The sequence below is a fragment of the Tachypleus tridentatus genome, chromosome 12 (assembly GCF_004210375.1).
Source record: "Tachypleus tridentatus isolate NWPU-2018 chromosome 12, ASM421037v1, whole genome shotgun sequence".
Classification (NCBI taxonomy): Eukaryota; Metazoa; Arthropoda; class Merostomata; order Xiphosura; family Limulidae; genus Tachypleus; species Tachypleus tridentatus.
This window is the reverse complement of record NC_134836.1, coordinates 66,216,251-66,228,553: the sequence shown is the minus strand read 5'-3', so window position 1 is coordinate 66,228,553 and position 12,303 is coordinate 66,216,251. Positions and strand designations below refer to the sequence as shown.

The 12,303-nt window shown below is 30.5% G+C and overlaps 1 protein-coding gene across 16 annotated transcripts in view; it reads right to left on the bottom strand.

The window, feature by feature from the left end:
* LOC143233453 (exocyst complex component 6-like) overlaps positions 1–12,303 on the bottom strand; it is a 55,651-nt gene that overhangs the window by 36,325 nt on the left and 7,023 nt on the right. For 4 of the 16 annotated variants that reach the window (XR_013018165.1, XR_013018160.1, XR_013018159.1 and 1 more), the window contains one exon: positions 4,574–6,347. The exons of 2 other annotated variants lie outside the window; for them this stretch is intronic. Coding sequence is in view for 3 of the 14 variants with exons in the window: in XM_076469706.1 (XP_076325821.1) it covers positions 5,278–5,401 (124 nt within the window). In the remaining 11 variants the exon portion in view is untranslated. Of the gene's footprint in view, positions 1–4,573; positions 6,348–6,620; positions 6,771–10,977; positions 11,478–12,303 lie in introns of those variants that run through there. 10 more of the 16 variants (XR_013018162.1, XR_013018169.1, XR_013018168.1 and 7 more) reach the window with 5 other exon arrangements.

Sequence of the window (12,303 nt, the reverse complement as noted above, 5' to 3'; positions counted from 1 at the left end):
CATAAAAATAATTTTATATCATTATAAGCAGAAGTATTAAATGAGAGGAACATCTTGATAGTGTGTCATAAAAATTGTCTTCATATTTTAGTTGTTAAAAACAAACAGTGACAAAGGCTGTAGATTATATTCATCACGTTTTTATGACCTACAAATGAAATGATGTCTGACAAAAGTACTTGAGGGAGAAGTGTATGTATCTAGAGTTGCATAGTAAATGTTACTACAAAGAACTGTGACTATACAGCAATATCTGTAAGTCACACATAGTAAATGTTACTATAAAGAACTGTGACTATACAGCAATATCTGTAAGTCACTACAACTATACAGCAATATCTGTAAGTCACACATAGTGACTATACAGCAATATCTGTAAGTCACACATAGTAAATGTTACTACAAAGAACTGTGACTATACAGCAATATCTGTAAGTCACACATAGTAAATGTTACTACAAAGAACTACTAACAGAACTGTAAGTCACACATAGTACTGTGACTATAGCAATATCTGTAAGTCACACAATATGTTACTACAAACACATAGTAACTGTGACTATACAGCAATATCTGTAAGTCACACATAGTAAATGTTACTAGTCACACATAGTAAATGTTACTACAAAGAACTGTGACTATACAGCAATATCTGTAAGTCACACATAGTAAATGTTACTACAAAGAACTGTGACTATACAGCAATATCTGTAAGTCACACATAGTAAATGTTACTACAAAGAACTGTGACTATACAGCAATATCTGTAAGTCACACATAGTAAATGTTACTACAAGAACTGTGACTATACAGCAATATCTGTAAGTCACACATAGTAAATGTTACTACAAAGAACTGTGACTATACAGCAATATCTGTAAGTCACACACAGCCTATAACAAAAACAATCTACAAAACATGTTACTACAAAGAACTGTGACTATACAGCAATATCTGTAAGTCACACACAGCCTATAATAAAAACAATCTACAAAACATGTTACTACAAAGAACTGTGACTATACAGCAATATCTGTAAGTCACACACAGCCTATAATAAAAACAATCTACAAAAAACATTTTTTGGAAACTATGTACTAGTCATTCTGTTAACAACTGTATTATTATTTCTTAACTTAAAAAAAACAACCAACATATCATTGAAGTATGCTTGTTTGTTATTGGATAAAACAATATAGTTTCATATAATATAGTACTGGTTAATACAAACAAATTACTGTTTAAAACATTAAAAATAAACACCAGCTAACAAAACAACACTAAGTATACAATTAACTTTTAATGTATTCTATCCATTCATCCATCAATATTTTCAGAAACTAAAACAAATAATAAATATACTGTGTACATAAACATATAAATATAGCTCTATATACAACTCAAGCAAAAAAATGGTATTATTAAATAGGATCAATTTACCAAAAATTTACAAACTGATTTTATGAAAATTGTTTGGTTTGCACACAAAAGGTACTTGAAAACTATCTCCCAAAAACTCAGCAACAAAGGTATAGACAGATAGTTACAATAAACTATTTTGTCGGAAAAAAAAAGTACCCCACAAACAAACAAAATGTACAATGCAGATAAATATCTTTCTTAGTTACTCAACAAAAAAACATTCCACAATACTTGATTTCTTCAAACTAAAAAATATCAACATCTAACACAACCAGAAAAATAAGTATGTTATACAGTTTTTTGCAGCAATTATAAGTTTATAATGATTAATAAAATATTTTCCAAACACACACACAAAAAAAACAGTTCTGACTTGTTTAATTTCAAATCTACTTATAAATATTATGTTTCAAAGTTAGTTTCTCTGATAAATTTTTATTATTTACACAAAAGCAAAAACATGACAATATTATCAAATTTTATAACCTTTTAACTTGTGTTAAAATCCCAATTCAGTTAAATGGTTTTAGCTGTTTCCAGAAGTGTAAAACTAAACATAAAGAAGCACTTCATAGTTTAAAACATCAAAGCAATATACACATATTTACACTAATTATTCATGTCCACAGTAACATACAATTCTGAAAAAAAATTGCCTATGGTCAAAACAAAGTAATACAAAAGGCTGGGACAAGAAACAACTAAATGTTGAACATTCAAGAGTAAGCAGTTTGAATCATGATGTGACCATTGAAGTCCAACCTGACAAATGGGACAAGAAACAACTAAATGTTGAACATTCAAGAGTAAGCAGTTTGAATCATGAAGCGACCACTGAAGTTTAACCTGACAAAATGGATTGTAAACAACTACGAGTTTTTGTGAAAACATTTAAGAAACACAGAGGCTGATACCTTACAGAAGTTTCCACCCTTCATGATGGTTATTAGCTTACAAAGATTTTGAACCCTTAAGACAACTGATGGTCACAGAAAATTTTAACCCTTATCACTAATCTTTGTAACTGTTGAAGGCCTGTGCAAGGGAACTTGCATTATCATTAACAAATTGTTTTATATCAGTTAAAAGGCCATTCTGACTTTTTTTTCACAAAACATGAAAGTTTTTTACTAATAATCTAAACATGGCTATCTTTTGCTAGAATTTGTATATTGCTCTGTACCTTTTTCATTTGTCTGAATCTCTTGAGTATCTAATATGATACACAATAGGTATTCCATGAATTAAAAAACAACAACAACATGATGTAGTACTGTATTTGTACTGACATAAAATAACATCACGAGTACTAAGCCTTCTCTTTACAATCAGTAACAGGAGTAATGTTACAAAATTTCTTCATTAACAAATGTTTACTGGTAGTTCTAGTGCTTTAAACATGTACAAGTTTGGGACCTTCAAAATTGGTATTTCTATTTCATGTAACAAACAAATTAAAGAAACAGAAGCAGAAACAGTAGTGTTAGAGAGAAAAAAAGAACCCTTAATGTTTAATTACATCTCTCCCATGAGCAGTCAAATTTATAAATGAAAAAGCATGAATGATATAAAAAAAAGCAACACTTAATGACTGTAATTATGAAAAAAATTGGATCTTAATATATTTTTCATGAAGTATGTATTATTCACACAAACAAAGTAAATGATATTATGTTATTATTAACTGCAATGGACTATTCCACTAAAACCTCTTTGCAAAGGAAAAGTATTTAACTACACCATCTACCAGATAGTGGGGTTTATTTAATGTAAAGTACAAAAACTGTTGAAAATTATACCCCATAATAACCTGATGATGTGTCATTCATTATGAGCCTAAAATGTACAGTACAACATAGCTAATAATTATTTTATCTAATTAGTCAATTACAATTCAACCAGTAGCATACTTATATAACAAGTAAAAGGCACAATTTTAAATGTTTCATAAAAGCTAAGCACAACTAACTTCTTTCAGTGTCAAATTATTAGAGAAACATGTCAAACATTATTCCCATTTTTAAAAATCTTTAAAAGTTCTTTTCCCATTTGTAGACTATCCTACCAAACATTTCTTACAAGCATGAGATGTGCGAGATTTATTTCAAAATAAACTGAACACTGACTTTCAGAAACTCAGCACGTAAATGGGTTTAATATTAAGTAACAACTAGCTGCCAGCTATAACTGTCTGATGTAAGTAGAGGATGAAAAGTCTGTTTATACAATGATAAACAAATTATACTACTTTGTAATATTACTACAGAGCTGCCAGCTATAACTGTGTGATGTAAGTAGAGGATGAAAAGTCTGTTTATACAATGACAAACAAATTATTCTACTTTGTAATATTACTACAGACATATTTGTTTTGTATATGTTACAAACAAACTGAATTATTCTATAGTAGTAACATCATATGCTCTTCTGCATTAGTTTGGTAAACAAATTTGTCAAATTATTTAGCACCACAAAACAGTCACCTTATAGCAACATCAACAGTGACAATCATTTAGTCACTTTTTCATGGTTGTAGTACTGTTTGTTTGTTTTTAGCATCTCCCACAATATTACAGTATACCATATTAGCAGGGTAACAATCACATTACACTTGTTTATCCTTGTGATAGTACTGTGTTTTTCTAGTGTCTGCCATTAGGTTGCAGCAGTTGTGGTATAGTAACAATCATTTAGCCATTTTTGGATTATTATAACACAATGTATTATTATGTCACAGCATACCAGTCAACTCTACCTATATTATTGTACATAATACTAACTGTTCTCTCCTGTATTGTCTGCTTACACTTTTAACTTCACCACATACCAGGTTGGCAATTTTACTTTGCATCCACATGATGATGTTTCTTCCAGTAATAACTGGGACCACACTTGAAAAACTGTATTAAGTACCATTCTAAAAATCTCATAAAGGCCCTTGGTGTTTGTTTTGAAAACACATCTTTACAGATATTGTTTATACAGATGACTCTCTTAACACAACTATATCAGTGTGTTGAATCATAAAGAAGACAATTTAGATCTGTCATAGCTGCTATTTATTAGACCACAAGGTTTGTTTATATTCTAATATCTGTAACTTTACAATTAGTTGTTAAGTTATATTCAGAAAACACAAGGAATTCAGATGTGTCACAACAACAGTTTATTAGATGATTCAAGTTCATTTTCTACTATCTATATATTACCTTGAGACCAAACAGTTATGAGCTAGCTATTAAATCAAATGGAAAATTAGAAGAGAACTTTTACACTGACCCATGTTTGATGTCTTTTTTTATTATTTGTGTTATGATCACAATTTAATTATAATATCAAACTTCCCTCAGAATCACACTCTTTCCCTATTCTATAACACAATAAATGGGCCAAACAAAAAGTAATTTAAAACTGAGAAATAAAGCAACATATGGGTCAAATAATTTTAATAATTTAGTGTTATAAACGTTTTTGTCTCTCACGAAATTTTAAAACTATATAGCCAAACAATTAAAAACTGGTCGATACATTTTGTTAGAAATAAGTAGAAAGTGCACTTCTTGGCCAAATTTCGCTTTATGGCAGACATTAATATGGTAAGCTCTGCTGCTAGAACAATCCATTTTTAACAAAACTATGGTAAAGAATGATAAGAATCTTTATATTTTATTAATGTTAACTGAAAGCCTGGTTCAGTCACTTCTCAGAATAATTGATATCAATGTTCTTGACATTGAACAGTCACATTTTACTAATTCATTAAACACACAAAAAACTGAATGGATACTTTCCATCAAGCCAGTAATTATAGGAAACCAAAATATGTAACAAAGAGAAGAATAAAGTACAATTATACTAATCACTGTTTGATGTTAACTGTCTGAGCAGTTTCAGGATGGTTTCTACCAACTTTTTCTTGTCTCGTTGATTCTTTTTTAATGCTGAAAATATATTTTTCTTCTTGTCTGCTTCTCTCACCCTTAAGGGAGTAAAGAACATTAATTCACACTAAAAGTATGGATAGGTCAAATTAATAATATTTTAAAAAATTAGTAAATTATATTATTAAAATTGTACAAATCCTTTTCATTCACAAGCCTGAACAAGACCCACCGAAAAAAAAAAAGACCCGTTAAAAAAATTTTGCATTATTTGAAACTTGTATTTTTAGCAATAATTTTATTTCTAAAACAACTTGAAAGGTAGTTATACACTTTTCATAAATAAATAAACATTGCAATTGGTTCAAAAGCATGCATTATAAAATATAAAGTGTAAACACACCATTGTAAAGTAAAAAAAAAAAAAAAACTTTTTGTCTTTATAACACAAATTCATCAATCAATCAATTCTTTTATAAGACTGCATACACACAAATTTGCCCTAAACAATGTTTTAGGTAACACTACATAACAAATCATTTGCTACTAGAGAAAACTCAAGTGATTCTTAGTAATTAAATAGTTTTGGTTTCAGATATGTAATCAGAATTTGTCCATCACCTATAGATTTTAAGATACTATAGTATCTCACTACTTTAGAAACAATATGTGTAATACCATACAATCAGTTCAGTTCAATAGGTTTATTCTGTGGAATTAAGTTTACATAGAAAGTTTAATGAACAAAAGGAATAAATTTTGATAACTTCAAACAGTAACTGTATTGTATTGGTGTAAAACTCCATATATATTGTTTATATGTGCTACTTGTTCTTGATAAAATTATAATGACTTGCACCAATTCTGCTTCATTCCCATGTTCACCTTTTCTGCCCAGGAACATTTGAGGAGTCCCTCAACTGAGCTTAAAATGGGCAGAGTGATACACATCTCTCTCAACTGCTTTTCACTCACTCACTCAGTTGGTTACTTTGTCTGGCTCTGCCCACACTCAAAACAAAGTCCATCTTCCTCACATCATACCTGTGATATAATCAAATAAAATCAAAATTTTGTTTTTAAAATATTTTAAACTAGTTCTGTAAACATAATTCTTTTATACTTTTTAGAAAATTATTTTATGTACTGACGGCTTTCACTTCACGTAAAGTCCAAAAACCACCTAAACAGTTTATGCTACATTTGTGTTGTACAGTTTCCAAATCTGGCTTCACACAGTGGCTAAATAAAAGAAGAGCAATTGTGTCATTGACAATTTCAATGATACAGTGTGAGCTCAAAGATCATCTAACTTACTCTTATTTTGGCATTAATATTTCTGGATATTCAGACAAATCTAAACAATACACTAAATGTTCAGAGATTGCATCTGTGATGACACCAGTATCTCATTGGGATGATTTTCTTGTGTCACATCCAGCAGCAAAGTGGGAAATAGAAGTTATACTGCAAAAAAGACAATGAATCATCTTTACTTCCTTCATTTAGTAATTTTACCCCTGTGGCATCTCAGCATAAACTGTCTCATCTGATCACACAAGATGAGCTAAATGATCAGATTTGTGACTTGTTTTATACTGAAACAGCATGGGGAACTTTCATTTACGGCAATGGAATTTATCATAAAGTCTTGCTTCTCACTACAGCATGCAAGATACTTTGTGTTTCTGTACAAATGTTGATGCACTAATTGAAGAATCAAGTACTGAATATACTCTCAAGAAAGAAAACATTTTACCAATTCATCTAAAGTTAGTGTGAAAACTGTGCTTTTACATAATGGGAACACTAAGCCATTGGTTCCTGTTATTAATGCTGTGAACATAATAGAACATGAGGCTTATACCTGAAGCAATCAAATATCCACTACTGCTAAGTCTATAAAGTGAGTAAACCAAACACTGTAGCTTTTTGTCTGTCTGGGATAGCCAATATCATAAAATTCATTTCAAAAAGAAGGAATGGCCAGTGAGAGAGAATTATATTGTAGGAAAACAGAAAGTTGAGTTCCAACTTTCAGTGAATCATCAAGTTATGTTTCTTCCCTCATTCCATCTATCTTATAAGTTTCAAAAAGTTAGTGAAGTAAAAACGAATAGAACAAATCCAGATAATTTCCGCCCCATCAGTCTGTTAAGCTGCCTTGGCAAACTGATGGAGAGAATTATCTCCAACCGTCTCCTCCATTTTTGCGAATCAAACAACATCTTACCAGAATCTCAAAATGCCTCCAGAAAAAATAGACAAACAACAGATCACCTCACACGACTCACCGATTTAATCAACAAAGCTTACAACAACAATCAAGTAACCATCGGGCTATTCCTAGATGTCAAAAAAGCATTCGACAGTGTTTGGCACAACGCCATCATATACAAACTAAATCACCTACAAATAAATCCCACGATAGTCAAATGTATTTCAAATTTCTTAACCAATAGAACAGCACAAGTAAAAGTCAATAAAACCATATCCAAATTATTTAATATAACGGCAGGAGTGCCCCAAGGATCAGTCTTCTCTCCGCTTCTATACATAATTTTCGTCAGTGACATACCTTTCCCAAATCTAACATACACACACAATTCACAATACGCAGACGACATCGCAATCTGGAGCACCTCCAGAAACCCAGTAATGGCCATGTCTCGCGTACAAGAATCACTAAACAACGTCTCAACATGGAGCAACAAGTGGAGGGTCGTGTTAAATCCAACAAAAACACAAGCAATCACCTTCTACAGAAAACTAAAGAAGCAAAGAAAAAATCTAGAAAAATAAAACTATCACTTGGAAAAACAATCATTAAATGAGCAAAAACATCACATTCCTTGGCGTCACTTTCGACACAAAACTAACATGGAAAAAACACATAAACAATATACACTCATCAATCAGAAAAAGGATTTCATATCTAAAGACTATAACTGGTAAACAATCGAAATGCGACCAACACCATTATACAAATATACAAGGCTTACATCAGTCCACTAATAGAGTAATGGATGTCAAGTAACATACAATATGTCAAACAACACACTCCAGAAAATCCAAGTGCAACAAAACACAATATTAAAATCCGCATTCAGCCTACCATCATTTACGCCAACAAATTATCTACACCAAATTAGTAATTTACCAACTATAAGAGATAGAATAACAGAACTTTCTCTCAAATATTATCTAAAAGGAGAAAATAGAAACAAACTAACGGCATCACTACACAAATTATCAAGTGCACCAACAAAATATATATCACCTTACAACATATTTCAAGAATCACAATCCACTCAACAAAGAATCTAAATAAATAAAATCCATGTTATTAACATGAATTCCTTTTTTTCAGGTACAGGGCACACGACAGGCAAAACTTTTGGCACCTGTCGTGTGAAAGTGGTTTTCTCGGGGCACTCCGTTTACCCCACATCAAAATCTTTAGGCATTGGATTTCTAGAACCAAGCCCAGGCAACTCTTTTGCCAGACCCTGAATTGTGCCGTTTGATTTGATCTGGATTTGAATGAATTATATTCATGCTCACATCTGCCCAACTTCTTCCTTTCGGGGACAGGTCCCGGCCTTTCTTTCCACTGCTGCCTTTGCCTCCACCCAAAACAACATTTAGAGAGACATCCTCCACCCAAAAAGTCAAGAATAATAACAATAATTAATTTATTAAATAAAATAATAATAAAAAATAAAATAAAAAACACTACCACCTAATCTTAATAAAAATCCACGAAAGGGGACGAAGAGAAACCACAACGTTCCTGAACACCCCGGTTGGAGAGAGAACTCTTCTGATTTCTCTCTCTCTAAACTGAACTCCTGCCACGTTAGTTTAGTTTAGTTTAAGTAAAAACTAAAAGGTGGCATCTTTGTTGGGCCACACATTTGGGAAGTGCTGATGAATGGTGATTTTGAAACACTACTCAGTCAGAAAGAACTTACTGTGAGGAAATCACTCAAACTGGTTGTTAAAATTTTCTTAGGAATTTACAGAGATGAAAACTATGTTGTGACGATTTATGATATCCCTGAGAACTAGAGGAAAACTGGGTCCAAGATGTCACTACAGTTACACTTCTCACACTTTTAATTAAGCTTCTTATCAAGTGATCTAGGTGCAGTGAGCAATAATCTTGGTGAGCACTTCCCTTAAGATATGTCTATAATAGAACAGTAACATCAAGAAAGACAGTGGAATCCTGTGATGATGGAAGATTACTGTTGATTCTAAAAGCATGAAACTAACAACATACATAAAAGATGCAACAAGTCAGTCAGGTATTTTGTAAAAAGAAATAAAAAATAATACCATGATGAAAGTTTTAAACATAGCTTAAGTGTATTTTCAATATATAATTACATGTTGTTTTTGAACATTCTTAAATGCAATTTTCAATAAATAAATAAAGTTATCAGAGAGTGCTATTTTCACAATATATAAGAATATTTAGAATAAACATAAGATAACTCAAAAACTAGAGGTGATCAGTAATATTCAACAATTTTTAGAATCAGGATCAACAAACTACTCATGAACAGTTGTATTTTTATTGTGGTAGAGAAGCTTCTTTTGTGCACAGTAACTTCTAAACATATAATTACTGTGCAAAATTACTCAAACACTTATATGATTTACATATTTCTACAAATTACCTTGATTGAATGACTTAAGGATATTTCAACACATAAACAAAAAACATTAATTTTATCTCATAAGTACAACTCAAAGCTGATAGTTAAAACCATATATAACTTCTATTATAAAGAAGCTCACACATAGAACAACCTTAAATATAAAATTTTCAAAATTACTTACAGATTAACCTATACAAAATATATACTTCATGATATTCCTACAAGTACCTATATTCTTAGTTATGCCAACTAACAAGACATGCTTTAACAGATAGAGGTGTTCTTTCATTATAAAAAGCCTAGACACCTAGTTATCATGAAAAAAAGGTTAAGGAAAACAATCGTATTTATATGCAAGAAAGTATCAATTAATTGTGTAAATTTGTGGTAAGCACTGTTAAATATATGAATAAACAAACTTTCTGAATTTAAGTGGTTTTCTATTAAATGAAACTAATTATGGCTAAATTAATAAATAAACACATTCATGATTATTAACTTCAAAATGTAAAATAGAATTTTAGTTATAAACATTATACCATAAATTTAAGATTTTATTTCTATTTACCTTAGAAAAATAATATATTGATAATATTTATCTACTTTGTATTCAATGTTTTATTACTCTCACATTACACGTGGAGATGAAAATCTAAGAATGTTTATTTAATTTGAAGCATTGGAACCTATCATCTTGTGAATATGTGCAAATTGTATGCATGTATGATTAACTGACTACACAACAGACATTCAACTATTATTAAACTCTTGACAGTTAAAACTGATTCATTAATAATTATGGTATTAATACAGAGAATTCTCAAGTTATGTCTAATATATTACTGTGATAAAAAACATCTACGGAGAGAAACTTTTTGGTAATAAAATCTACAACTGTTTCCAACTTCTGATCATATGACATATGACTAGGTAACTAAACATACAACTTTCATCAATAGCATCAGGTATCTTAAGGACAACATATAACTAGGTAACTAAACATACAACTTTCATCAATAGTATCAGGTTTCTTAAGGGCAACATATGACTAGGTAACTAAACATACAACTTTCATCAATAGTATCAGGTTTCTTAAGGACAACACATAACTAGGAAACTAAACATACAACTTTCATCAATAGTATCAGATATCTTAAGGGCAACATATGAATAGGTAACTAAACATACAACTTTCATCAATAGTATCAGGTATCTTAAGGGCAACATATGACTAGGTAACTAAACATACAACTTTTCAGGTGACTATACGTTTTCTTTTTCCTTTTTTAAAAATCAAAAGATACATAATAATTATTGGAAAGACTAACAATTTATAATAAAGCAGTATATAGTGACATTTAAAATTAACTTTGATTACTTTTATGTTCCACTTAATTTTCAAGCAGAACTACAGCAACTTGTGGGTTTACTTTAAATACTTGCTATTTTCTTGTCCATAGTCATAAAAGTAGGTTGACCAGTCCCATGTCATGAAAAGATCTAGAAGCTATTAGAAAATATAACTACAAAAATTCTGCAAGATAAATTCCAGTGCACCAAAATAAAATAATCTGCTATAATGTATATTAACTAACAAAATTTACAAGAAAAAGGAATTGTACACCATAAGTCAGAAAGTAATAATAAGAAATCAGTTTTAGTGAAAGGAGACTGATGGACTCTTTGACTAAACTAAAATAACTGGAAGATGTGATGTCGAAAAATATATATAACTATTTTACATAGTAGAGTTTCCACAGTTAATACATCTTTAATTATGTTTGTTTGTTTTTGAATTTCATGCAATGCTACACGAGGGCTATCTGCACTAGCCATCCCTAATTTAGAAGTCTAAAACAAGACGGAAGTCAGCTAGCTATCCCTAATTTAACAGTGTAAGACTAGAGGGAATTACGTTACTTTAAATACTACACATTCACACTTAGACACAACTAGCTATCATCTGATCTTAACATTAGTAACAGAAGGAGTATTTAATGGCCTAAATATAAGCATTGGGTGTAAAACATTATTGTAACAAAGGCTTAGTTGAAACACTACTCCATTGAAACCCTTGGTAACTTTTATCTTACTTTTGTCTATACCTCAATGTTAATAAACAACTGAAAAAAATATAAATAAAATTCTATTTAACTTATCGTGGTGCAATAAGTGAGCCTAGGGTATTATTTGTTTTATAATTAAGATTAAAAATGTACTTGCAATAGTTTACTCTAAGCTCAATAAAGACTAAGAAAAGAGGATTCTAAAGTATTCTATAGATGTTTCTCAAGCAAATTAGAATGACCAAACACAAAGTTCACCAAAATAAT